General features: G+C 48.5%; 1 protein-coding gene across 8 annotated transcripts in view; it reads left to right on the plus strand.

Moving 5' to 3' along the window:
* The first annotated feature begins 308 nt into the window (after positions 1–308).
* ccdc9b (coiled-coil domain containing 9B) overlaps positions 309–27,249 on the plus strand; it is a 47,478-nt gene continuing 20,537 nt past the window's right edge. For 3 of the 8 annotated variants that reach the window (XR_014614594.1, XR_014614595.1, XM_084181731.1), the window contains exons 1-6: positions 360–629; positions 9,894–9,998; positions 15,912–16,016; positions 16,220–16,378; positions 18,981–19,136; positions 22,305–22,376. Coding sequence is in view for 5 of the 8 variants with exons in the window: in XM_084181731.1 (XP_084037857.1) it covers positions 618–629; positions 9,894–9,998; positions 15,912–16,016; positions 16,220–16,378; positions 18,981–19,136; positions 22,305–22,376 (609 nt within the window). In the remaining 3 variants the exon portion in view is untranslated. Of the gene's footprint in view, positions 630–1,589; positions 1,811–9,893; positions 9,999–15,911; positions 16,017–16,219; positions 16,379–18,980; positions 19,137–22,304; positions 22,377–27,249 lie in introns of those variants that run through there. The other 5 variants (XR_014614596.1, XM_084181730.1, XM_084181733.1 and 2 more) reach the window with 4 other exon arrangements.

Raw genomic sequence — 27,249 nt, forward strand, 5'->3', positions numbered from 1 at the left:
CAGCTGTTAAAGAGATGGTAGGGGGATTGTTCTAACGACCAAATACATCCATGTCATTATGGGCTGGTACATCCATGTCATTATGGGCTGGTTTGGAATAACATTATGACAGTGGCTGCAAATAGAACACTGAATGGTACTGACTAGACTGCTGTTATTAGTATTGAGGGACTGTATCACTCTTAGGAAAACCAAAGATTTGCTAACTAAAAATAATCTCCCGTTTCCCTTTAAATTCAGAGAAAAGGGTGGGAGTGCGTGTATTGGTAGGGGGACAGTATTTAACCAGTGTGTTCTGAGCAGAGGACAGAAGGAGGAGGGGACAGGCAGGGAAAGGGGTGTGAGAGGTAATTTTAACTGAGAGCAAGTGCTCCAGAGAGAGGGAGAGAGCAAGAGCATGTGTGTGGGAGGGACAGAGAGTGAGAGAGTGCGAGAGCAAGCGGGCGGACGGGGGCTGTAAATCCGTTGAGGGACGCTCTGTGCATTTGTTAGACATCTTGGCTGTCAGCCCAACTTGGCTCATTGTAATCAAGGCATGATTGTGGACTCCAATCAGCCCTCTCCGCCAACTCGGCTGTTGCCTCGCGTTTGGACCCAGCCCAGGTTTCAACGCTGACATGGAGAGACCTGTGAGTGCCTTCTCGCTCTCTCTCTCTTGCAATCTCTCTCTCGAAATCTCTCTAGCTCTTTCTCTCCCTGTCTCGTTGTCTCCTGCTACAGGCTAGCCTCTCTGCTCCCCTCTTCCTCCTCTCTCCAGCTGGAGGTTATAGCTGTAACTAAATGCAGTGCTTCAGTCAGACATGCTGGCTCTATTCTCCCCCCTGGTCTACCAGTAGGTGCTGGGGTTGCTGGGTGGGAAGGGACTAGAGAGAGAGAGGCTCTGCCAGCCTCAGTTCCGCAGGCCTCCCTGCCTGGGCATGGGTGCCATAAACCGGCAGTCCCACAGCCTGTGTGGGTGTTTACGTGTGTGGGGCTGAGCCAGCTACGGTGTGCTAAGGACCTGCCTCCTTCACAGGCGATTACAGTGACAGGGGCTCGGAGAGAGAATGGAGGTACCCCAAACCCAGAGGGGTACATCCACATCCCTCTCACAGCGTTTTCCACATGTGGTGTCTCTCCCTCGCTGTGATACTGTAGCTGGCTGTTCTCATGAGCCGCCATTTGCCTGCATGAGAGCTGGTGGTGTTCCTTTCCCTCTCTGTCCTATTCCTGGTGTCATCATGGCCTATTGTGTTTGGATACCCTGACAACCAGAAACTCTAAAGCAGCTCAGCACTTCCCGCCCTGTCTCTCTGTGAGTCTCAACTTCTATTTCACTGTTTTCACAGGGTTTAGATTGGATTTGATGCTATCTCATCCTGTTAAAGCTATTTGCTAATGTTCAGTTTGGGCTGTCTGTGAATCATTGCCATTGGCTATGCTGCACTGGAAACATACTTATTTAAAGATTGTCAATCTGTCCATTTAAAAACATAGCATGGCTGATGAATGTACCATATTCCCACTGCATGTTAAGGTTTTTGATTAATGTGAATGTTGGTCTTAACATGGAGCTTCAAATAATATGATATTCCTTTCTTCAGTCAATTTTAAAATCTCCTACAATCTGCGCCAGGAGTTCTTTGTGGCCAGTGCAGTGGCAGTGGAACGTCTTGGAAGGATCCCGTGCAGAGTCAGTGCTGTGTGTTGTAGGCTACGCTGGGAGTCATTGTTCTGCACTGAGCGGAATGTCACATGGAGCAGCCAGGATTCTCTTTTGTCGTCACTGTGGCGACGGCGGATGACTGGCAGGCAGGCAGGCACCTTTGCAGTGAGTGCCACCTCCTGGCTGTCTGTCTGTGGCAGTCGGGCTCTCTGCTAGGTCTGTGCTGCAGACCTCACCGTAGCCCCTTTATATGGGGGAATTGTACAGCATGGGGTTGAAAGGGATATGTTTGTTATGGTTTCCTCCCCGGTTAGGATTGTTGTCACACTGCCTCTCTGATGTCAAGTCATTGTATGACTAGATTTGAGAAGGCCTGGGTCTAGCTTTGTTATGGCCACTTGTTGGTTGTATTGTGCCCACATACCCATTTAGTCCACTTCTATCTTTGGATTCAAATATATATATATATATATATATATATATATATATATATATATATTTGCGATTTAATGTTTCAACCAGTTTATGTGGTTGTTGTATCATACCAGTTTTTATTCTAAGCCAATCAGATGTTTTATTATTAAGTTATTGACAGTTATGTGTTAGTTCCTACTAGTGGCCAATTTCAAAGATGCAAAAAAACGTTGGTGCCGAGGCAACTCTCGGCTAAACAAATTATTCGGATAATTCTCAGATATGTGATCATACTTAATGTAAAATTAAGAGATTAATGTGTTAATATATGCACATGATAGCATATTACATGGGTATTAATTACTATTTCTTGCCAGTTTAAAATATGGTTATTTCATGTTAGCAGTCGTACGACAACATAACTTGGTGAACAGCAACAATATAATATATCTTAAGCACTCACAGCTAACATTTTTCTATGCATTTTGTCATATTTTACTGTTAAATGAACCTTGCATTGTTATACATTGTCAGGGCGTGCTGTAGGTGCAATGGTGGAATCAAACGCAGGACTCAGAACGATATTCCAAAGGCTTGTATTACTGCCCAAACTAAGGCAAAAGGACAACTTTGCCCGAAGGCGAAAAATACGCACGAAGGCGAAAAGTAACAGCGCACAAACAGGTGCGACAAATGGTAACTGCGCACAAACAGGTGCGAAAATACTCCAGCGCAGTGGAGAGAAGCTCAACCGAGCAATACACACAACTGACGGAAAATAATTACACACAACACTAGACAAACACAACGAGAAACTTATAGGACACTAATTACGCCAAAACAGAAACAGGTGTGGAAACAAACAGACAAAAGCAAACGAACATGAAACATACAGCGGTGGCAGCTAGAATTCCGGAGACGACGAACGCCGAAACCTGCCCGAACAAGGGAGAGAGGCAGCCTCGGCCGAAACCGTGACAGTACCCCCCCCTTGACGCGCGGCTCCAGACGTGCGCCGACTCCGGCCTCGGGGACGACCAGGAGGACGCGGAGCAGGGCGCGTCGGATGCCCCCGATGGAATTCCGTCAGGAGCGACGGGTCCAAAATGTCTCTCCTCGGCACCCAGCACCGCTCCTCCGGACCGTACCCCTCCCACTCCACTAGATACTGGAGACCCCCCATCCGACGTCTCGAATCCAAAATGGACCTCACGGAGTACGCCGGTACCCCCTCGATGTCCAATGGGGGCGGAGGAGTCTCCAAGATCTCATTTTCTTGGAGTGGGCCCGCTACCACCGGCCTGAGAAGGGACACATGGAACGAGGGGTTAATACACTTATACTCCACAGGTAGCTGTAATCTATAACATACCTCGTTCAACCTTCTCAGGACTTTAAACGGCCCCACAAACCGCCGACCCAGTTTCCGACAGGGCAGGCGGAGGGGCAGGTTTCTGGTAGAGAGCCAGACTCGATCACCAGGTGCGTACACCGGTCCCTCACTGTGGTGGAGATCAGCGCTCGCCTTCTGACGTCGGAGGGCCCGCTGCAGGTGGACGTGTGCAGCGTTCCACGTCTCCTCCGAGCGCCGCGCCCACTCATCCACCGCAGGAGCCTCGATCTGGCTCTGCTGCCAGGGTGCCAGAACCGGCTGGTAACCCAACACACATTGAAATGGAGTTAGGTTAGTGGAGGAATGGCGTAGGGAATTCTGGGCCATCTCGGCCCAGGGAACGTACCTTGACCACTCCTCCGGCCGGTCCTGGCAGTATGTTCTGAGAAACCTACCCACATCCTGGTTTACGCGTTCCACCTGCCCATTACTCTCCGGGTGGTAACCCGAGGTGAGGCTCACCGAGACCCCCAACCGCTCCATAAACGCTCTCCAGACTCTGGAGGTGAATTGGGGACCCCGATCAGCCACAATGTCCTCGGGTACCCCGTAGTGCCGGAACACATGGGTAAACAGTGCCTCGGCAGTTTGTAGGGCAGTAGGAAGACCCGGCATGGGGAGCAAACGACAGGCCTTAGAGAACCGGTCCACAACGACCAGGATGGTAGTATTCCCCTGGGAGAGGGGAAGGTCTGTTATAAAGTCCACCGAGAGGTGGGACCATGGTCGTTGTGGAACGGGCAGGGGTAGCAACTTACCCCTAGGTAGATGTCTAGGCGCCTTACACTGGGCGCACACCGAGCAGGAGGAAACATAAACCCTCACATCCCTTGCCAACGTGGGCCACCAGTACTTGGCACTAAGACAGTGCACTGTCCGGCCGATACCCGGATGTCCAGAGGAGGGTGACGTGTGAGCCCAATAGATCAATCGATCCCGAACCTCGAGCGGAACGTACTTCCGACCCTCCGGGCACTGTGGTGGACTAGGGTCGGTGCGTAACGCCCGCTCGAGTTCAGCATCGACCTCCCACACTACCGGTGCCACCAGACACGACTCAGGCAGTATGGGAGTGGGCTCCACGGACCTCTCCTCCGTGTCATACCGCCGAGACAGCGCATCTGCCTTGCCATTCTGTGACCCAGGGATGTACGTGATCTTAAAAGTAAACCTGGTCAAGAACATACTCCATCTTGCCTGGCGAGGGTTCAGCCTCCTCGCCGCCCGGATGTACTCCAGGTTACGGTGGTCCGTCAAAATGAGGAAAGGGTGTTGAGCCCCCTCAAGCCAGTGCCTCCACACCTTTAGAGCCTGTACCACGGCTAACAGCTCCCTGTCCCCTACGTCATAGTTCCGCTCCGCCGGACTGAGCTTCTTAGAATAAAAAGCACAGGGGCGGAGTTTAGGTGGCGCGCCAGACCGTTGTGAAAGCACGGCTCCTAAACCGGCCTCCGACGCGTCCACCTCTACCTGGAACGGCAAAGAGGGATCCGGATGTGCCAGCACCGGGGCCGAGGTAAACAGGTCCTTCAGCCTCCCAAACGCCCTGTCCGCCTCGGCCGACCACTGCAGACGCACCGGACCCCCCTTCAACAGAGACGTGATGGGAGCTGCCACCTGTCCAAAACCCCGGATAAACCTCCTGTAGTAATTTGCAAACCCCAAAAACTGCTGCACCTCCTTCACAGTGGTTGGTGTTTGCCAATTACGCACGGCCGACACCCGGTCTACCTCCATCTTCACCCCTGACGCAGACAACTGATAACCCAAAAAGGAGATCGACTCCTGGAAAAACAGACACTTCTCTGCCTTCACATACAGGTCGTGCTCCACCAGCCTCCGCAACACTCTACGCACCAGGGCCACATGCTCGACACGGGTAGGCGAGTACACGAGAATGTCATCAATGTACACCACCACCCCCTGCCCCTGCATGTCCCTGAAGATCTCATCCACGAATGATTGGAAAACTGACGGAGCGTTCATCAACCCGTATGGCATGACCAGATACTCGTAATGGCCCGAGGTGGTACTAAAGGCTGTTTTCCATTCATCACCCTCCCTGATGCGCACCAAGTTGTACGCGCTCCTGAGATCTAATTTCGTGAAGAAACGCGCCCCATGCAACGACTCAGTCATGGTCGCAATCAGCGGGAGTGGATAACTATACTTCACCGTAATCTGATTGAGACCACGGTAATCGATGCACGGGCGCAAACCACCATCCTTTTTCTTCACAAAAAAGAAACTCGAGGACGCAGGGGAAGTGGAAGGCCGTATGTATCCTTGTCTCAGAGATTCGTCTATGTAAATCTCCATAGCTTTCTTCTCCTCCTGAGACAGAGGATACACATGGCTCCGTGGGAGCGCAGCTCCTGCCTGGAGGTCTATCGCACAACCCCCCTGCCTATGGGGTGGCAACCGCGTCGCCCTCGCCTTACTAAACGCAATAGCCAAATCCCCATACTCAGGTGGAACGTGCAATGCGGGCACCTGGTTTGGACTCTCCACCGAGGTAGCCCCTACGGAAACGCCCAAACATCTACCCACACACTGAGCAGACCACTCCATCAGAGCCCTCTCCTGCCACGAAATAGCTGGGTTATGGGTACTCAACCAGGGCATGCCCAGCACCACCGGATACGCAGGAGAGTCAATCAGGAACAGCTGAATCATCTCCTGATGATCCCCCTGCGCACACATCCTAAGTGGCGCCGTGACTTCCCTGATTAAGCCCGTACCCAACGGACGACTATCTAGGGCATGAACGGGGAAAGGAACATCAACAGGAATAAGGGGAATCCCTAACGCTAAACAAAACTTTTTATCAATAAAATTCCCAGCCGCGCCTGAATCTACCAGCGCCTTATGCTGGGAATGAGGTGCTACCTGTGGAAAACTTACAGGCATACAAAAATGGGCAACAGTGAGCTCTGGGTGAGTGGGGCGCCTACTCACCTGGAGGGAATCCCCAGTGCGGGACCTGTCGTCATCTCCCCTAGGAGGCCATCCCCAGCACCTAGCCGCGGTGTGTCCTCCCCGACCACAGTTGGTGCAGTGGATGGACCCCCTAGCCTGCCGACTCCTCCTCTCTCTAGCGCCAGCGCCCCCGAGCTCCATAGGACACGGCTCGGAGGCGCTGGAGGGTGAAATGGACGGACCCTCCGCAGGACGTCCGCGGGTAGCCAGTAGGTTATCCAGCCTGATGGACATGTCGACCAGCTGGTCGAAAGAGAGGCTGGTGTCCCTACAAGCCAGCTCCCGACGGACGTCCTCTCGTAGGCTACATCTGTATAGATCGATGAGGGCCCGATCATTCCACCCTGCATCTGCCGCTAGAGTACGGAATTCGAGAGCGAATTCCTGGGCACTCCTCCTCCCCTGCCGGAGGAAGACCAGACGCTCCCCCGCCGCTTTCCCCTCCGGGGGATGGTCAAACACCGCCCTGAAGCGGCGGGAGAACTCGTCGTAGGTAATCGTCGTGGCGTCGATCTTCCTCCACTCCGCGTTGGCCCACTCCAACGCTTTTCCGGCCAGGCAGGAGATCAGGGCGGACACGCTCTCATGCCCCGAAGGTGCCGGGTGCACTGTGGCTAGGTATAGCTCCACCTGGAGTAGGAATCCCTGACACCCAGCCGCGGTTCCGTCGTAGGCCCTCGGGAGAGATAGTCGGACTCCTCGAGGTTCCGGCGCTGGAATGGGCGGGCTGGCCGATGGTGCTGGCAGGGAGGGAGGCGGTGGAGGCGTACCCCAGCCTCGGAGGGTGGAAATCACCTCCTGCAGGGCGGTCCCCATCTGCAGGATCTGATCTTGTTGGTCCCGAACCTGGGCCTCCAGTCTCGTCTGGGCTGCTTCGGCTCCTGCTGATTCCATTGATGGTGTGTAATTCTGTCAGGGCGTGCTGTAGGTGCAATGGTGGAATCAAACGCAGGACTCAGAACGATATTCCAAAGGCTTGTATTACTGCCCAAACTAAGGCAAAAGGACAACTTTGCCCGAAGGCGAAAAATACGCACGAAGGCGAAAAGTAACAGCGCACAAACAGGTGCGACAAATGGTAACTGCGCACAAACAGGTGCGAAAATACTCCAGCGCAGTGGAGAGAAGCTCAACCGAGCAATACACACAACTGACGGAAAATAATTACACACAACACTAGACAAACACAACGAGAAACTTATAGGACACTAATTACGCCAAAACAGAAACAGGTGTGGAAACAAACAGACAAAAGCAAACGAACATGAAACATACAGCGGTGGCAGCTAGAATTCCGGAGACGACGAACGCCGAAACCTGCCCGAACAAGGGAGAGAGGCAGCCTCGGCCGAAACCGTGACATACATTGTTGCCTTTTTTGTAAATTTGACATTTATCTCGGGTGGGCTTAAAGGGTACAGTAGCACAAAAAGAACCCTCTATACAGAATATAAATGGAAATACATAAATATTGTTCAATATGATCAGTACTGACTTTGCATAATGTTGGCATATATAGTGTATATTTATACCCCAAACCATTGGTTTCCAAATATTTTATGAGTAAACTTTGCTATTCTGTATTTATTACCATAAATCATTGCTGTTCCAGTATGCTCCAATTAAGCCCAGTTTGTATTGCAACACATGGGGATTGTGTGATATCCATAATATTGAATAAACCTGAGCATAAATGTTTTTTCTTCTTCTTTAAATTGATAAAAATCCATGGTGCCTTTACCAAGATCTAAAAACAATGAAAAGCCCCTGTACTCTCTCCAAGACGTTTGGAGTGGACAGGTAGTCATTGATGCAGAGAGAGAAGAATAAGATCAGTACAAAAATTGAAAGCAAAAAATAAAAATTGAAACAAATGAGGGACAAGAAGATGACTATTGGATGACTACTCATGCAGTTAGGGCCGGGGCATTGTCATATTGTTGTCCCTCATTCATCCAGGTGTTTCTATTTTTTAGATGACCATTTGTAATACAACAGTAGAGCAGAAGATTTGAAACTGTCTTCATATGGGCTTTAGGAAGACAAGTGAAACTAATTAACAAGTATAAGGAGTACAGAAAATGTTAAACAGCTTTCAGATAATTCATTCAAATGTGTTTGTGTAATGGTCTTTGTGCATGGTGTCTTATCCACAGAGGGCCGGTGCGGGTGCAGGTTTTTGTTCTAAACAAGCAGTAAGACACCTGATTCAACTAATCAGGTCTTGACTGAAGTCTATGATTAGTTGAATCAGGTCTGTACTGGTTGTCAAGAACAAAAGCCTGGGCCCAAATTGATCTCTGCATATACTATTGGACACCCCCTGTTATGAATGCTACTTCCATGATGAATAGTAATGATCATTTGATTTTTATAACTTTAGGGGAGATTATTGTAATTTTAAGCTTACATAAGTTTGTAAGTGTTTAACATTTGGAAATGAATGAAAATTGATTATTTAAGAGGTGGGCTTATTTGGAACATCCATGGGCTTAAAGGGTACACTCAGTAAGCATTAAGCCCAGTCCGGACTTTTCACATATTTGATCAAATATTTTTATGTCGCATTAAAAAAATTGTGCAAGTAAAGTCATAAAACTTCACATCATCTCCACTTTTCTTATGAAAATTAGGGCTGTATACGTTAGAAATTTCTAAACTTCGATTTTTGTGGGCTTAATAGGTACACTTACCCTAATGCCATCAGAGACTGCTACGAGAATGCTCAGAGTCAGAAACTCAAAGTTTACCCAGATTGTATTTTGGATTAGATTCTCCATCCCTGTGTTTTGTGCCCTGAATACATTTCAAAATGGTCAACACACCAGCTGTAGTTTTCTATAGTTAATTGGAATTGGGTTATTAGGTCTAGCTGCCTTCATGGTTACTGTAATGCCTATTGTTCAGTCAAAACCACAGAGTGCCACATTGGTGTGACATATGAAAAGCCTTCTGTTTTAAAAGCAGTGTAACACACACCCTGTTACAGCCCCATAAGAAGTCATTGAGGCTTTAGCCAGAGGCCTCTTGTTGTGTGAGGAGACATGCTGCTCTGTGCTGTAGTGCTGACGGCATCAGGATGTTTAAGATGCTATACTCTGCTCTGGTATTCCTACTGGGTAACTGAGCCCAATAATGAACTGTACATCTGGACACGTGTGTGTGTGTGTACTACTGTTACTGTATGTGACCGCAACAGACACAGTGGTGTAGAAAGACGGAGAAATGATTTCATACTCATGGATGGATCCTTCTGTAAATCATGTCAAGCCGAGAATTGTAAGAAGATAATTTCATCAGTGCTTGCTACATATTGTTGGCCTGCTTTTTCTGAGAGTTAATCATTCTGAATGCCCATCAAGCACTGCACTGTTTACTGTAGGTACTGTAGCCACTCACAGGTACCAATAAGATTCTACAGTAAGGCTCTGATGAGCTGAGTATTCCCTCTCTGCTCTCCAGACCCCCAGTGACGTCATGTTGAAGAAGGAGAAGAAGGATGTGGAGCTGGATAAGAAGATTGAGGCGCTCCGCAAGAAGAATGAAGCCCTCATGAAGAGGTACCAGGTGAGTTAGTTTTCTACTGTTCTTACTCTGAAACAAAGACACCATTTTAAATCTGCACTGAGAACATGGAGAACTTAGAGGATTGGGGTTGACAAAGATCTGAATTTTCAATTTAAATGATTATACAAAACTTGCAACCAATAGAATGTTATATATATGGGGGATACAACCATCCCAGCTCTGCAGATTTTGCTGCGAAGAGACAGAATCATTAGATCATTTGTTTTGGTACTGTCCAAATTATGTAGCTTGTTTTTGGTCGCAGGTTCAGGAATGGCTGAAGAATTGCAACATTTACCTGGAGCTAACTCTGCAAATAGCACTGCTGGGTGGTCTGAAAAGTCATAGTCAATCAATCAATAATATAATAATACTTTTACCAAAAACATTTCTTTAATTTACAATCTGTAGAAATGAATAGAATATAACTTTTGTGAATCATCACAGCATCACAGTTGAAAAATCAAAACTGGATGGTGTTAAGAGATAGATGGGAGGGGTTGTCCCGTGTAGCTCAGTTGGTAGAGCATGGCGCTTGCAACGTCAGGGTTGGGGTTCGATTCCCATGGGGGACCAGTATGAAAATGTATGCACTCACTAACTGTAAGTCGCTCTGGATAAGAGCGTCTGCTAAATGACTAAAATGTAAAATGTTGAGTGGAGCTGAAGGGTGGGACTAAAAACAACAAGATAACTAATGTAAAATATACTGTGTATATAGGTTCAGAACTTTTGTGAAACAGCACAGTTAAAAATATATGGCAAATAGAAATCAAAACTGGATGGTCTTCAGAGATGGATGGGAGGGGTTGAGGGTGGCTGAAGGATGGGTTTAAAAACAAACAAAAGATAACTAATGTAAAATATACTGTGTCCATAAAATGTATATAGTATGTATAAGCTGGAAGTAGAAGCCTAAGTGTTGTTGTCCATTAGTTTACTCCAATTAGGGCAGGGGTGGTAGGATTAGGGGAAAATAAAATAAAAAAATATATACAGTTGAAGTCGGAAGTTTACATACACCGTAGCCAAATACATTTAAACTCAATTCTTGACATTTAATCCTAGTAGAAATTCCCTGTCTTTAGGTCAGTTAGGATCACCACTTTATTTTAAGAATGTGAAATGTCAGAATAATAGTAGAGAGAATTATTTATTTCAGCTTTTAGTTCTTTCATCACATTCCCAGTGGGTCAGAAGTTTACATACACTCAATTAGTATTTGGTAGCATTGCCTTTAAATTGTTTCTTGGGTCAAACGTTTCGGGGAGCTTTCCACAAGCTTCCCACAATAAGTTGGGTGAATATTGGCCCATTCCTCCTGACAGAGCTGGTGTAACTGAGTCAGGTTTGTAGGCCTCCTTGCTCGCACATGCTTTTTCAGTTCTGCCCACACATTTTCTGTAGGATTGATGTCAAGGCTTTGTGATGGCCACTCCAATACCTTGACTTTGTTGTCCTTAAGCCATTTTGCCACAACTTTGGAAGTATGCTTTGGGTCATTGTCCATTTGGAAGACCCATTTGCGACCAAGCTTTAACTTCCTGACTGATGTCTTGAGATGTTGCTTCAATATATCCACATAATTTTCCTTCCTCATGATGCCATCTATTTTGTGAAATGCACCAGTCCCTCCTGCAGCAAAGCACCCCCCACAGCATGAAGCTGCCACCCCCGTTCTTCACGGTTGGGATGGTGTTCTTCGGCTTGCAAACCCCCCTTTTTCCTCCAAACATAACAATGGTCATTATGGCCAAACAGTTCTATTTTTGTTTCATCAGACCAGAGGACATTTCTCCAAAAAGTACGATCTTTGTCCCCATGTGCAGTTGCAAACCATAGTCTGGCTTTTTTATGGCAGTTTTGGAGCAGTGGCTTCTTCCTTGCTGAGCGGCCTTTCAGGTTATGTTGATATAGGACTCGTTTTACTGTGGATATAGATACTTTTGTACCTGTTTCCCCCAGCATCTTCACAAGGTCCTTTGCTGTTGTTCTGGGATTGATTTGCACTTTTCGCACCAAAGTACATTCATCTCTAGGAGACAGAACACGCCTCCTTCCTGAGCGGAATGACGGCTGCATTGTCCCATGGTGTTTATACTTGCGTACTATTGTTTGTACAGATGAACGTGGTACCTTCAGGCGTTTGGAAATTGTTGAAGGATGAACCAGACTTGTGGAGGTCTACAATTTCTTTTCTGAGGTCTTGGCTAATTTCTTTTGATTTTCCCATGACTCAAAGGATGTCAATAAGCCTATCAGAAGCTTCTAAAGCCATGACATCATTTTCTGGAATTTTCCAAGCTGTTTAAATGCACAGTCAACTTAGTGTATGTAAACTTCTGACCCACTGGAATTGTGATACAGTGAATTATAAGTGAAATAATCTGTCTGTAAACAATTGTTGGAAAAATTACTTGTGTCATGTACAAAGTAGATGTCCTAACCGACTTGCCAAAACTATAGTTTGTTAACAAGAAATGTGTGGAGTGGTTGAAAAACTAGTTTTAATGACTCCAACCTAAGTGTATGTAAACTTCCGACTTCAACTGTTAATATATATATAAACTCAGAAAAAAAAGAAACGTCCTCACTGTCAACTGCGTTTATTTTCAGCAAACTTAACATGTGTAAATATTTGTATGAACATAACAAGATTCAACAACTGAGACATAAACTGAACAAGTTCCACAGACATGTGACTAACAGAAATTGAATAATGTGTCCCTGAACAAAGGGGGGGTCAAAATCAAAAGTAAGTCAGTATCTGGTGTGGCCACCAGCTGCATTAAGTACTGCAGTGCATCTCCTCCTCATGGACCAGATGTTACCCCACTCTTCCACCAAGGCACCTGCAAGTTCCCGGACATTTCTGGGGGGAATGGCCCTAGCCCTCACCCTCCGATCCAACAGGTCCCAGATGTGCTCAATGGGATTGAGATCCGGGCTCTTCGCTGGGCATGGCAGAACACTCACATTCCTGTCTTGCAGGAAATCACGCACAGAACGAGCTGTATGGCTGGTGGCATTGTCATGCTGGAGGGTCATGTCAGGATGACCCTGCAGGAAGGGTACCACATGAGGGAGTAGGATGTCTTCCCTGTAACGCACAGCGTTGAGATTGCCTCCAATGACAACAAGCTCAGTCCGATGATGCTGTGACACACCTCCCCAGACCATGACGGACCCTCCACCTCCAAATCAATCCTGCTCCAGAGTACAGGCCTCTGTGTAACGCTCATTTCTTCGACATAAAAACACGAATCCAACCATCACCCCTGGTGATACAAAACCGCGACTCGTCAGTGAAGAGCATTTTTTGCCAGTCCTGTCTGGTCCAGCGACGGTGGGTTTGTGCCCATAGACGACGTTGTTGCCGGTGATGTCTGGTGAGGACCTGTCTTACAACAGGCCTACAAGCCCTCAGTCCAGCCTCTCTCAGCCTATTGCGGACAGCCTGAGCACTGATGGAGGGATTGTGCGTTCCTGGTGTAACTCGGGCAGTTGTTGTTGCCATCCTGTACCTGTCCCGCAGGTGTGATGTTCGGATGTACAGATCCTGTGCAGGTGTTGTTACACATGGTCTGCCACTGCGAGGACGATCAGCTGTCCGTCCTGCCTCCCTGTAGCGCTGTCTTAGGTGTCTCACAGTACGGATATTGCAATTTATTGCCCTGGCCACATCTGCAGTCTTCATGCCTCCTTGCAGCATGCCTAAGGCACGTTCACGCAGATGAGCAGGGACCCTGGGCATCTTTCTTTTGGTGTTTTTCAGAGTCAGTAGAAAGGCCTCTTTAGTGTCCTAAGTTTTCATAACTGTGACCTTAATTGCCTACCATCTGTAAGTTGTTAGTGTCTTAACGACTGTTCCACAGGTGCATGTTCATTAATTGTTGATGGTTCATTGAACAAGCACGGGAAACAGTGTTTAAACCCTTTACATTGAAGATCTGTGAAGTTATTTGGATTTTTACAAATTATCTTTGAAAGACAGGGTCCTGAAAAAGGGACGTTTCTTTTTTTGCTGAGTTTATATACGTACACACAGTACCAGTCAAAAGTTTGGACACACCTACTCATTCAAGGGTTTTTATTTATTTTTACTATTTTCCACATTGTAGAATAATAGTGAAGGCATCAACATGATGAAATAACACATATGGAATCATGTAGTAACCAAAAAAGTGTAAAACAAATAAAAATATATTTTATATTTGAGATTCTTCAAAGTAGCCACCCTTTGCCTTGATGACAGCTTTGCACACTCTTGGCATTCTCTCAACTAGCTTCATGAGGTAGTCACCTGGAATGCATTTCAATTAACAGGTGTGCCTTGTTAAAAGTTAATTTGTGGAATTGATTTCCTTCTTAATGCGTTTGAGCCAGTCAGTTGTGTTGTGAGAAGGTAGGGGTGGTGTACAGAAGATAGCCCTATTTGGTAAAAGACCAAGTCCATATTATGGCAAGAACAGCTCAAATAAGCAAAGAGAAACGACAGTCCATCATTACTTTAAGACATGAAGGTCAGTCAATCCGGAAAATGTCAAGAACTTTGAACGTTTCTTCAAGTGCAGTAGCAAAAACCATCAAGCGCTATGATGAAACTGGATCTCATGAGGACCGCCACAGGAAAGGAAGACCCAGAGTTACCTCTGCTGCAGAGGATAAGTTCATTAGAGTTACCAGCCTCAGAAATTGCAGCCCAAATAAATAATTCACAGTTCAAGTCATAGACACATCTCAACATAAACTGTTCAGAGGGGACTGTGTGAATCAGGCCTTCATGGTCGAATTGCTGCAAAGAAACCACTACTAAAAGGACACCAATAATAAGAATAGACCTGCTTGGGCCAAGAAACACGAGCAATGGACATTAGACAGGTGGAAATGTGTCCTTTGGTCTGATGAGTCCAAATTTGAGACTTTTGGTTCCAACCGCCGTGTCTTTGTGTGACGCGATGTAGGTGAACAGATGATCTCCACATGTGTAGTTCCCACCGTAAAGCATGGAGGAGGTGTTATGGTGTGGGGGGGCTTTGCTGGTGACACTGTCTGTGATTTATTTAGAATTCAAGACACACTTAACCAGCATGGCTACCACAGCATTCTGCAGCGATACGCCATCCCATCTGGTTTGGGCTTAGTGGGACTATCATTTGTTTTTCAACAGGACACTGACCCAACACACCTCCAGCCTGTGTAAGGGCTATTTTACCAAGAAGGAGAGTGATGGAGTGCTGCATCAGATGACCTGGCCTCCACAATCCCCCGACCTCAACCCAATTGAGATGGTTTGGGATGAGTCGGACGTCAGAGTGAAGAAAAAGCAGCCAACAAGTGCTCAGCATATGTGGGAACTCCTTCAAGACTGTTGGAAAAGCATTCCAGGTGAAGCTGGTTGAGAGAATGTCAAGAGTGTGCAAAGCTGTCATCAAGGCAAAGGGTGGCTATTTGAAGAATCACAAATATATTTTGATTTGTTTAACACTTTTTTGGTTACTACATGATTCCATATGTGTTATTTTATAGTTTTGATGTCTTCACTATTATTCTACAATGTAGAAAATAGTAAAAATTAAGAAGAACCCTTGAATGAGTAGGTGTCCAAACTTTTGACTGGTACTGTACATACATATACATACTGTATATATTTACCCCAAAATATATGGGGGATTGGAAATGTGGCAGACAATTACGTTGATGCAAGCTACAATCGATCTGCAATATTAAAGCTGATCTACCCCCTAACAAATGAATGATGTAAGTGTCTAACAACTAGCCTTGTATGGAGTGAAGATTTAAGACAAATACTATATTTTAACTAATATTTTTTACAGGGTTTGTTGAGGACTAATAATAATATCAGGTTCCTGATGTTGTCATGTGTTTCATGTTCTGTTTAATTCCATTCAGGAGGTAGAGGAAGACAAAAAGAGAGCAGAGGAGGAAGGAATGGCACTGCAAAGCCCCAAGGGTAAAGCAGGGGACTTAACCATCACCATTAACAAGTCTACCAGCGTGAGTGGCCCCGTCTGCCTACAGAGATGTACACAGAGATGCTTTTACATACAGAATAGTTCTGAAATATGAATATTCTTACCAATACAATTACATGTCCATTTTGAATGAAGACACTATATGCATACACATATATTATCACCAATAGAGATGTATTATTGAGATACAGTGATTCACACTGTCATGTTCACTTTGCTATTAAGCAGGAGCCCCGTGTTGTGATGACCAAACCAGGCATGGGTGGTTCTCCCACCCCAAAGTGGGTCCAGGAGCCTGGGGTGAGAGAGGCGGAGGGGAACCTGCTGTGCTCTGGGCGGGGCAGGAGGAAGCAGCTACTGGTCACCATGGCTGGCAACACAAAGGTAAACAACATGACACGCCTATGAGGGACAGCAGGGGAATAATAAAGTTATGTGGCCTGTCACGATCGTCGAAAGGATTGGACCAATGCGCAGCGTGGAATGCGAACATACTTTGTTAATTATTCACCACACGAACAAAACGATACGTGAAGTCCTTGGTAACAAAACAAAAACCTTACGGAACAAGATCCCACAATACACTGTGCCAAACAGGCTGCCTAAGTATGATTCCCAATCAGCGACAACAAGCAACAGCTGATTCTCGTTGCCTCTGATTGAGAACCACCCCGGCCAACATAGATACACATGAACTAGATCCTAACATAGAAACACAAACACATAGAATCTACACACCCTGCCTCAACATATAAGAGTCCCAGAGCCAGGGCGTGACAGTACCCCCCCCCAAAGGCGCGGACTGCGACCGCGCCAAACATAAACCGAACAGGGGAGGGCCGGGTGGGCATTCCTCCTCGGAGGCGGATCCGGCTCCGGGCGTGACCACCACCCTCTAATAACCCCCCCGTAGTGCCCCTGGTCTGGTCTGGCCCTGCTGGCTGGAGCTGGACATCGGTGGAGCGGATTGCTTAGGCTCCGGTGTGGAGCAGCTGACCGGTACCTGACCAGGCACCGGTGAACCGGGCACGGGCTGTGCCGGACTGACGACACGCACCCCAGGCTTGGTGCGGGAAGCAGGAATGGGCCGGACCGGGATGACGACGCGCACCCCTGGCTTGGTGCGGGGAGCAGGAACGGGCCGGACCGGGCTGACAACGCGCACCCCTGGCTTGGTGCGGGGAGCAGGAACGGGCCGGACCGGGCTGACGATACGCACCACAGGCTTGGTGCGGGGAGCAGGAATGGGCCGGACCGGGCTGACGACGCGCACCCCTGGCTTGGTGCGGGGAGCAGGAACGGGCCGGGCCGGGCTGGCGACGCGCACCATAGGCTTGGTGCGGGGAGCAGGAACAGGCCGGGCCGGGCTGGCGACGCGCACCATTGGCTTGGTGCGGGGAGCAGGAACGGGCCGGGCCGGGCTGGCGACGCGCACCATTGGCTTGGTGCGGGGAGCAGGAACAGGCCGGGCCGGGCTGGCGACGCGCACCATAGGCTTGGTGCGGGGAGCAGGAACGGGCCGGACCGGGCTGACGACGCGCACCATAGGCTTGGTGCGAGGGGCAGGAACAGGCCGGGTCGGGCTTGCGACGCGCACCATTGGCTTGGTGCGAGGGGCAGGAACAGGCCGGGCCGGGCTGGCGACGCGCACCATTGGCTTGGTGCGGGGAGCAGGAACGGGCCGGGCCGGGCTGGCGACGCGCACCATTGGCTTGGTGCGGGGAGCAGGAACAGGCCGGGTCGGGCTGGCGACGCGCACCATTGGCTTGGTGCGAGGGGCAGGAACAGGCCGGGCCGGGCTGGCGACGCGCACCATTGGCTTGGTGCGGGGAGCAGGAACAGGCCGGGCCGGGCTGGCGACGCGCACCATAGGCTTGGTGCGGGGAGCAGGAACAGGCCGGGCCGGGCTGGCGACGCGCACCATTGGCTTGGTGTGAGGGGCAGGAACAGGCCGGGTCGGGCTGGCGACGCGCACCATAGGCTTGGTGCGAGGGGCAGGAACAGGCCTGACCGGGCTGGCGACGCGCATCACAGGCTTGGTGCGAGGGACAGGAACAGGCCGGACCGCACTGGGAACACACACCACTGGCCTTATACGGGTATCAGGAACGGGCCGGACCGGACTGGCAACACACTTCAGTACCTCTCGCCGTGCCTCTACACTTTCCCTCCCTCTAATCACCAATGGCTCCCGTAACCCTTCTCTCCTCGTCCACAAACTCGCCCCATATCTGCCTCCAGCAGCCCCGTCGTCCATGCCATGTGCCCCCTCCTAAACATTTCTTGGGGCTGCCTCTCGCCTGTCCGAGGACGACACTGTTGGCGCCGTACCTCCTCTCTCGCCAAGGCTTTAACCTTTGCCCATGGTCCTCTGCCCTCGAACATGTCCTCCCAGGACCACCATTGGCCCACCTGGGCCATCGCCAACTTCTTCATCTCCTTACCCGGCGTTAGCTCCGAAACACGCTGCTTGGTCCAGTATTGGTGGGATCTTCTGTCACGCTCGTCGAAAGGATTGGACCAATGCGCAGCGTGGAATGCGAACATACTTTATTAATTATTCACCACACGAACAAAACAACAAAACGATACGTGAAGTCCTTGGTAACAAAACACAAACCTTACGGAACAAGATCCCACAATACACTGTGCCAAACAGGCTGCCTAAGTATGGTTCCCAATCAGAGACAACAAGCAACAGCTGATTCTCGTTGCCTCTGATTGAGAACCACCCCGGCCAACATAGATACACATGAACTAGATCCTAACATAAACACAAACACAAAGAATCTACACACCCTGGCTCAACATATAAGAGTCCCAGAGCCAGGGCGTGACAGTGGCCAACTGTAATCAAATGTTGCCATTGAATGATGCGATGATGTTTAGGACCAGGACTTTTTTCTGATAAGATCACTTGGTCAGGAGAAAGTCCTAACCCCATGTAAATTATTCATATTGATGATCCCTGTTTGTTTGATCCCAGGGTAAGAGGGTGGTGAGTGAGAGGCTGGAGAGAAGGCCAGGTCCACTGGATGTGAAGAGCCCAACAGAGAACAACCAGCACCAGCACCGTGTGGGATCAGCAGCAAGAGGAAAACACCAGCACACTCACACAGCAAAGAGGGACACAGGACCACAGGTCAGCAGTGCATACTTTGGGCCGAATCCTAACTTGAGACATGACACTCTAAACTGAGAGTCCTGGAGGAAATTGATAGGCCTATGTCATAATAGCCTGCTTTTTATAGATTTTTGAGAATATAGCAGTTGGCTTTGCACTTTTTACACTATCAAGACTTTGGCTGGTTTGTTGTTTAAATTGCTATTCCTTGTTGTCTAGCCACCTTCCCCTTCCCCCCCCCTCCCTTGTGTCTGTCCTCTCATACGTTGCTGTCTTGTTTTACATAGTTGTCAGACATGTCGGCAGGCCCCTCCCCTCCTTTAAAGAAGCACAAAGGCTGTTGGACAGGGGGGGTTGTTGCAGGGGTGGTGATTGACTGGGAGGGGGGACTGTGAACTCTTCTGTCACACTGGTCTGGCCTGGAGCTATTTGGGCCTGCTGGGGTATAGCTAGTAGCTTCTGTAGTCAGAGCTGAGAGCGCTCAGTTGACATACAGTTTGTTGAAAAATGAAAATATCACATTTGATGGTATATGGTGTTTTTTCCATAGTGTTCTGATCTGGAGGGCCATTATACTGTAGCAGGGCCCCTTAAGCAGTCCTGGTGGCGTGTATCTGCTGTATTCAGACAGAGCTGAGAGCCCTCAACAGACAGCAGACATACAGCTTGATAGTCCCTCTGTCTCTACAGTGGCCTGGCCGTTATCCTCATAATGAGACTGTAGGGAGAAGTATTTATCCAGCTGATCCAGGGTTTTCATTATACTCACTCACACTGGGCCGGCCATTGAGAATGACTGCAGCGAATAACTTGGAAAATAGATCATAAATGGTTTGTGTGTGTTTTCCCCCAAGGATTTTTCTTTCTTTAATTTTGGTTTTAAGAGCAATTGTTTCAGCTTACCATTTAAGGACAATTAAGATGCTCCTTATTGAGTTACTGTATTTCAAGTCCCTAACATCTTGCCTTTTAGGGCTGCCCTTAGCTCGCTATTGCTTCATGATTTATGATTCAGTGATGTGATATGGTCGTTTATAAATACGTACAGAATGGAAACGTTTTAAAAGAACTGCCTGATGCAGGTTGTTTCATAGAAGCTGTGCAGGCACACGTACGTACGCACGCACACACACACAGTACTCCCAGCTGCTCTGTGAAATGCCACACGGTTTCTGATTTAGAGCCCTTGGGCACACAGAGTCTCTTGAACAGCTGCTAGTGCTCTGACTGTCGTCTGGAACACACAAACACACTCTTACATGCACATGGCCCAATCAACACACTGACGCATGCTACCGGCAGCTGATCCTCCAGCACTAAAAAGTGAAACACAGCCAGTCAGTCAGGCTCTGTGACCAGAGAGTGGATTTGTGCTGCAGGAGGAGAGGAGAGCTGCACAAAGCTGTAGTGTGGGACAGGACAGACAGACCGAGGCTCCAGAATGATCTAGAACACAACCCTGTGTTTACAGGCTGCTGCTGCCAGGTCCAGTGAAGTTAACGTGACAAATGTACAGGGTGAACAGGATGTTCGCTGGCTGTGTTTCTGGCCTGTATCTATCTGGTCAGACGCTCGTAGTCATGCCATGTACACTGAATCAGCGTTTGAGCCATGGCCAGCGTTTGAGTCAGCCGTGAAAAACTAGACCTGTCTCCCAGGTCCACTTCTATTTGGACCCCACTTACATAATGTTGTTCAGCCTCTGTTCTGCAGAGCAATCTCTCTCTATACTCTCTTCAGACAGCCAGCACTGTTACTGCAGCAGCATAGCCCCTAATGATCCACAACTGACTCTATGGTCCACTGCCCTGCCCAGTCTTCCTCTGGTCTTCTGTACCACTCCTAGTGACCCAGTGAAGTCAATAGGAACCTATAAGCTCAGTGTGTGTGTGACCAGACAAGACCAGATGGTCTCTCCAGCGTTGAGGGTGGGGTAGTGACTGTGCCCCAGAGGCAGAACAGGAGGAGGGATGGGAGTGTCCCTGAGACAGGATGAGTATCAGTAGGAAATGATGAGAGTGACAGGGAGCGCCTCGGGGTGGTACCATCACTACAGGCCCTGGGGATAGAGAGCGAGGAAGAGATGGAGAGAGAGAGAGAACCTGGCCTGCAGACAGGCTGTTTCCTGTCTCTGTTACTCTCCTAAGCCACAGTCTGCTCTCTTCCGCCACATTGTTTTCCCATTCCCACCATCATGAAAATAATGATTTAATCTAATTAACATTTGGCTGCTTTTTGTTCAGAATGGGCTCATTATGCTGCCGCCAACAGGACAGAGTGGGCAACATGCCAACGAAGGGGAAAAGAGGGATGGAGAGGGGGAGGAAAAAGAGAGTTACAAGAGTTGTAAGAGAGGGATCCTTTTTGTGTGGGTGCGCACAGGGGAACAAAACCCCAGGCTCAGTGGTGTGACTCCGAAGGTGTTCTATCACTCCTCTGACAAGCTTCCTGACTGTTTCCAAAACTCCTAGTACCTCTCTCACACTGTCTCACACTGTCCTGGAGATGGCTGTTAGTAATACTAGCAGTCTAGGGCTTATTCAGTAGTGGAACGTCTAGAAGGTTTGCAGTAGAGACATTGAACTGAATGGATACTGGGAAGAATATTGCCTTTAGAATATAAATACCCCAAAAACATAAATTAAAAAGGCCATAGAAAAAAGATTGGGTAGGGGTCAAAGTCAAAATATTTGTTTTTTATCTTGCTCCCACCCCTCCCCAGTGCTACGGAAGTATATAAGTGGTATAATGGCAAAAAGTGGTACAATTGGGACTGTTTGAAAGGGAATCATTTAAACATTGCCAGATTATAATTTGTCTTTTTATTTTATTTATTTTTACAGTTGACATACCCTGAATTGTGTAAAATAGGTATATTCATAGTATGTCTTTGAAAAAGACTTTGATACCATGTGTCCACCTGGGGGCAGTGTAGCTCTGACAGTCTTTGAATTGTCCTGCTGAGGACAGGAACACATCATTCATTTGTTGTCCGTTTTTATGGCAGCCATATCAGTGGCAGCAGTGGGACTTGCTGTAGTATGATCCTTCTGCATAATGACTTCATAGTTGATAGACATCATCATGACCATCGTAATTTCAGGTCTTTGTGGTGCTGATAACTTATCTTTCTCTCTCCGTTTCTGTCTCTCTCTCTTCCATTCTTCTCTCTTCTCTCTTTTTCAGGATGAAGTGGGGCAGGGGAAGTGTTTGACAGAGGAGCGTCACTGGCTGTCAGAGTGTGAGCCTTACCACCAGGTAAGAGACCAGACCCCTTCTTATTGGCACCTAATTGCTTACTGCCCTAAGTAAATCAATTACCATAAACATAAATGGAACCTAAGTACCATAATACCAACATTTCATTATACATTCTTTCACATTTTGTTTGAATGTCCAATTGTGCATACTTCATCTTCTTTTGAAGAGTGTGTGTATTTTCCATCATAGGATAATCCATGTCAATCAGTGGGGAAAAAAAGTATTTAGTCAAATCAAATCAAATGTTATTGGCCATATGCGCCGAATACAACAGGTGCAGACATTACAGTGAAATGCTTACTTACAGCCCTTAACCAACAGTGCATTTATTTTTAACTAAAAAGTACAAATAAAACAACAACAAAAAAAGTGTTGAGAAAAAAAGAGCAGAAGTAAAATAAAATAACAGTAGGGAGGCTATATATACAGGGGGGTACCGGTGCAGAGTCAATGTGCGGGGGCACCGGCTAGTTGAGGTAGTTGAAGTAATATGTACATGTGGGCAGAGTTAAAGTGACTATGCATAAATAATTAACAGCCACCAATTGTGCAAGTTCTCCCACTTAAAAAGATGAGAGAGGCCTGTAATTTTCATCATAGGTACACGTCAACTATGACAGACAAATTGAGATTTTTTTTCTCCAGAAAATCACATTGTAGGATTTTTTATGAATTTATTTGCAAATTATGGTGGAAAATAAGTATTTGGTCACCAACAAACAAGCAAGGTTTTCTGGCTCTCACAGACCTGTAACTTCTTCTTTAAGAGGATCCTCTGTCCTCCACTCGTTACCTGTATTAATGGCACCTGTTTGAACTTGTTATCAGTATAAAAGACACCTGTCCACAACCTCAAACAGTCACACTCCAAACTCCACTATGGCCAAGACCAAAGAGCTGTCAAAGGACACCAGAAACACAATTGTAGACCTACACCAGGCTGGGAAGACTGAATCTGCAATAGGTAAGCAGCTTGGTTTGAAGAAATCAACTGTGGGAGCAATTATTAGGAAATGGAAGACATACAAGACCACTGATAATCTCCCTCGATCTGGGGCTCCACGCAAGATCTCACCCCGTGTGTCATGAACCCTGCGTCCTGAGTCTGTTTCTGCCTGTGTTGCCGTTTTTCTGCTCTATCTCCTGTTTCCTGAAGGTTCCTGAACGCACCCTGTCCGGTTGCCGGGCGACGTTGGTAGGCGGGTGATCTCTCGATTACCCGCACCTGCTTCTCATCAGCCTCGGCACACCTGGTCCTGATCATCACCCCTTCTTAAGCTCTGACCTGACATCCATTCCCTGCCGGATCGTTAGCCATTAACAGTATGTTTTGTCAGCGTATCAGCCTCTGAGTACTAGCGTTAGTTTTTGTTATTTTGCACCTTGTTGACCTGCCTTGTACTTACCTCCGTTTTTTTCTGTCTACAGTCATTCTCCCGGAACCTTCACCCAACCCCTGCCGTGCCATCATTTAATCTGCCACTTCACCTCCACCTACTCATCTCCGCCACCCGCTCCGTCTCCTGGATTATTCTGCATCTTTTGAATCTGTAAATAAACACTCACCTTCGTTCAACTCACCTTGTCCTGGTCTGCTTCTGGGTTCTGTCTTAGAGAATCGTGACAGAACGATCCGGCCAGAAATGAACCCAGCGGACCTGGACTCTGTTCGCCATGCCATTACCCATCAGGAGAAGATGTTGGGACAACATAGCACGGCGCTACAGGAGATAGCGTTGTCAGTTCGGAACTTTTCTACCAGTCTGACGAAGATCCAGGCTCAGCTCAGTTTGCCGGTGGAGAATCCACCACCGGTTTCACCCATCTCGCCTGCCGCTTCTGGAGCTGTGCCCTTCCGTGAGCCCAAGGTTCCGACGCCTGATAAATATGAGGGGGATTTGGGAAGATGCCGTTCCTTTCTTATGCAGTGTGGATTAGTGTTCGATCTACAGCCCCACTCTTATGCCACAGACAAGGCTAGGATAGCCTTTGTCATTGAATTGCTGCGTGGTAGAGCCCTGGAGTGGGCGTCAGCCGTATGGGAACGACAGGACACCTGCATGGCTTCATACCAGGAGTTCACGGCAGAGATGAGGAAGCTGTTTGACCATCCTGTCCGAGGTAAGGACGCAGCTAAACGCCTGTTTTCTCTTCGCCAAGGAGCTCGCAGAGTGACCGACTTCGTAATCGAATTCAGGACATTGGCTGTGGAGAGTGGGTGGAATGAGGAGTCACTGCAAGCAGCCTTTTATCAGGGGTTGTCGGAGCAACTCAAGGATGAGCTGATCTCCTATCCGGAGCCTAGTGACCTGGACAGTTTGGTCGCTTTGTCTATTCGGGTGGATAACAGAGTTCGAGAGAGAAGGAGGGAGAAGCAATGGGGCCCGTCCAATCAATCAGCTTCTCGGTTCCCAGTCGAGTCAGGAGGTGGACCAGAACGCGTCGATCATTGTCCACCACACGGGATTAGTGGAGAGGTCCTGCCTCCAGATTCTGAACCCATGCAAGTGGGGCGGCACGGGCTAACCAAGGAGGAGCGCCAACATAGACGTGAGACCAACTGCTGCCTCTACTGTGGTAGTTCGGGACATTACATCTCCACTTGTTCCCAGCGGCCGTCAAACTGCCCGGCTTGCTAAGTTTGGGAGGACTTTTAGCGAGCCGGTTTCAACCTCTCAATACCCCTGTCAGACCCCGTTTCCCGGCTACCCTCATGAACAGGAATCAGAGTTTAGCGATTAACGCTTTCATCGATTCAGGTGCCGATGGCAGCTTTATTGATGCCGACGTGGTGGAACAGCTGGGGCTTCCCAAGGAGCGACTACCGGAAGCCATTGAAGCTACCACTCTGAACGGCAGTAGTCTGGCACGTATCACGATGAGGACTGAACCGGTTAAGATGCTGTTGTCAGGGAATCATTCTGAGGTTATCTCATTCTTCATTCTGCCTTCTCCCCATGTTCCTCTGGTCCTTGGATACCCCTGGCTGAAGGAACACAATCCCACGTTCGATTGGGTGACTGGCAAGGTAACTAGTTGGAGCATTGATTGTCATGCTAACTGCCTCAAGACTGCCTGTTCCCATTCTGTTCCCAGTCAGGTCATTGAGGCTAACCCCCCAGATTTGTCCCTGGTCCCCGAAACATATCACGATTTGGGGGAGGTGTTCAGTAAGCAGAGGGCTATGTCACTTCCTCCCCACCGACCATATGATTGTGCCATAAACCTGTTCCCTGGAGCTGTCTATCCCAAGGGACGGTTATACAGCATCTCCCAACCTGAACGTGAAGCTCTGGAGACCTACATAAAGGAGTCCCTAGCTGCTGGTCTCATTCGTCCCTCGTCATCACCCCTGGGGGCAGGATTCTTCTTTGTGAGTAAGAAGGATGGCTCTCTTCGACCTTGTATTGATTATCGGGGGTTGAATGATATCACGATCAAGAACAAGTATCCCCTGCCCTTGATGAGCTCTGCTTTCGACTCCTTACAGGGTGCTATGGTGTTCACCAAGCTGGACCTACGCAATGCGTATCATCTGGTCCGGATCAGAGAGGGTGACGAGTGGTTGACTGGTTTCAATACACCGATGGGTCATTTCGAGTGCTCCAGCAGTGTTCCAGAGTATGGTGAATGACGTCCTGAGAGACATGATCGGTCTTTTTGTGTTCGTTTACCTGGATGACATTCTTATCTTCTCTAAGGAGCCTTCCAGCCACGTCCAGCATGTCAAGCAGGTTCTGCAGCGATTGTTGGAGAATCGCCTGTTTGTGAAGGCCGAGAAGTGTGAGTTTCACGCCCACACTACATCCTTCCTCGGGTACATCATCTCCAGGGGAGAGATTAGGATGGACCAGGAGAAGGTTAGGGCGGTTCTGGATTGGGCCCAGCCCGGTACGAGATTGCAGCTCCAGAGGTTTCTGGGGTTTGCGAATTTCTATCGTAGATTTATCCGTGACTACAGCCGTGTGGCCGCTCCTTTAACTGCCCTGACTTCTAGTACCAGAACCTTCAGTTGGAATCCTGAGGCGGACCGGGCATTTCTGGATTTGAAGAGGCGATTCACCAACGCTCCGATTCTCTCTCAACCTGACACTGCCCGTCAGTTTGTTGTTGAGGTGGATGCGTCTGATGTGGGGGTTGGCGCCATCCTGTCCCAGCGATGCTCCACTGACGGTAAACTCCATCCCTGCGCCTACTACTCTCGTCGTCTTTCGTCTGCGGAGAGGAACTACGATGTGGGTAACCGGGAGCTTCTCGCAGTGAAACTTGCCTTGGAGGAGTGGCGCTACTGGTTGGAGGGGGCGGAGCAACCGTTTGTTGTCTGGACTGACCACAATAATCTTGCTTACGTGCAATCCTGAGGAGAGGAGTTGGATTCCTCGGCGTCAGATCCTTGATGCTGACCTCCTTCGTGACTTCTACCGCCTCCATCCTGGCGCTCCGGGTAGTCCGCCCGGTGGCGTTCATCGGAGGGGGGGTACTGTCATGAACCCTGCGTCCTGAGTCTGTTTCTGCCTGTGTTGCCGTTTTTCTGCTCGATATCTCCTGTTTCCTGAAGGTTCCTGAACGCACCCTGTCCGGTTGCCGGGCGACGTTGCTAGGCGGGTGATCTCTCGATTACCCGCACCTGCTTCTCATCAGCCTCGGCACACCTGGTCCTGATCATCACCCCTTCTTAAGCTCTGACCTGACATCCATTCCCTGCCGGATCGTTAGCCATTAACAGTATGTTTTGTCAGCATATCAGCCTCTGAGTACTAGCGTTAGTTTGTGTTATTTTGCACCTTGTTGACCTGCCTTGTACTTACCTCCGTTTTTTTCTGTCTACAGTCATTCTCCTGGAACCTTCACCCAACCCCTGCTGTGCCAT

The sequence above is a fragment of the Coregonus lavaretus genome, assembly GCF_964263955.1.
Source record: "Coregonus lavaretus genome assembly, chromosome: 18".
Lineage (NCBI taxonomy): Eukaryota > Metazoa > Chordata > Actinopteri > Salmoniformes > Salmonidae > Coregonus > Coregonus lavaretus.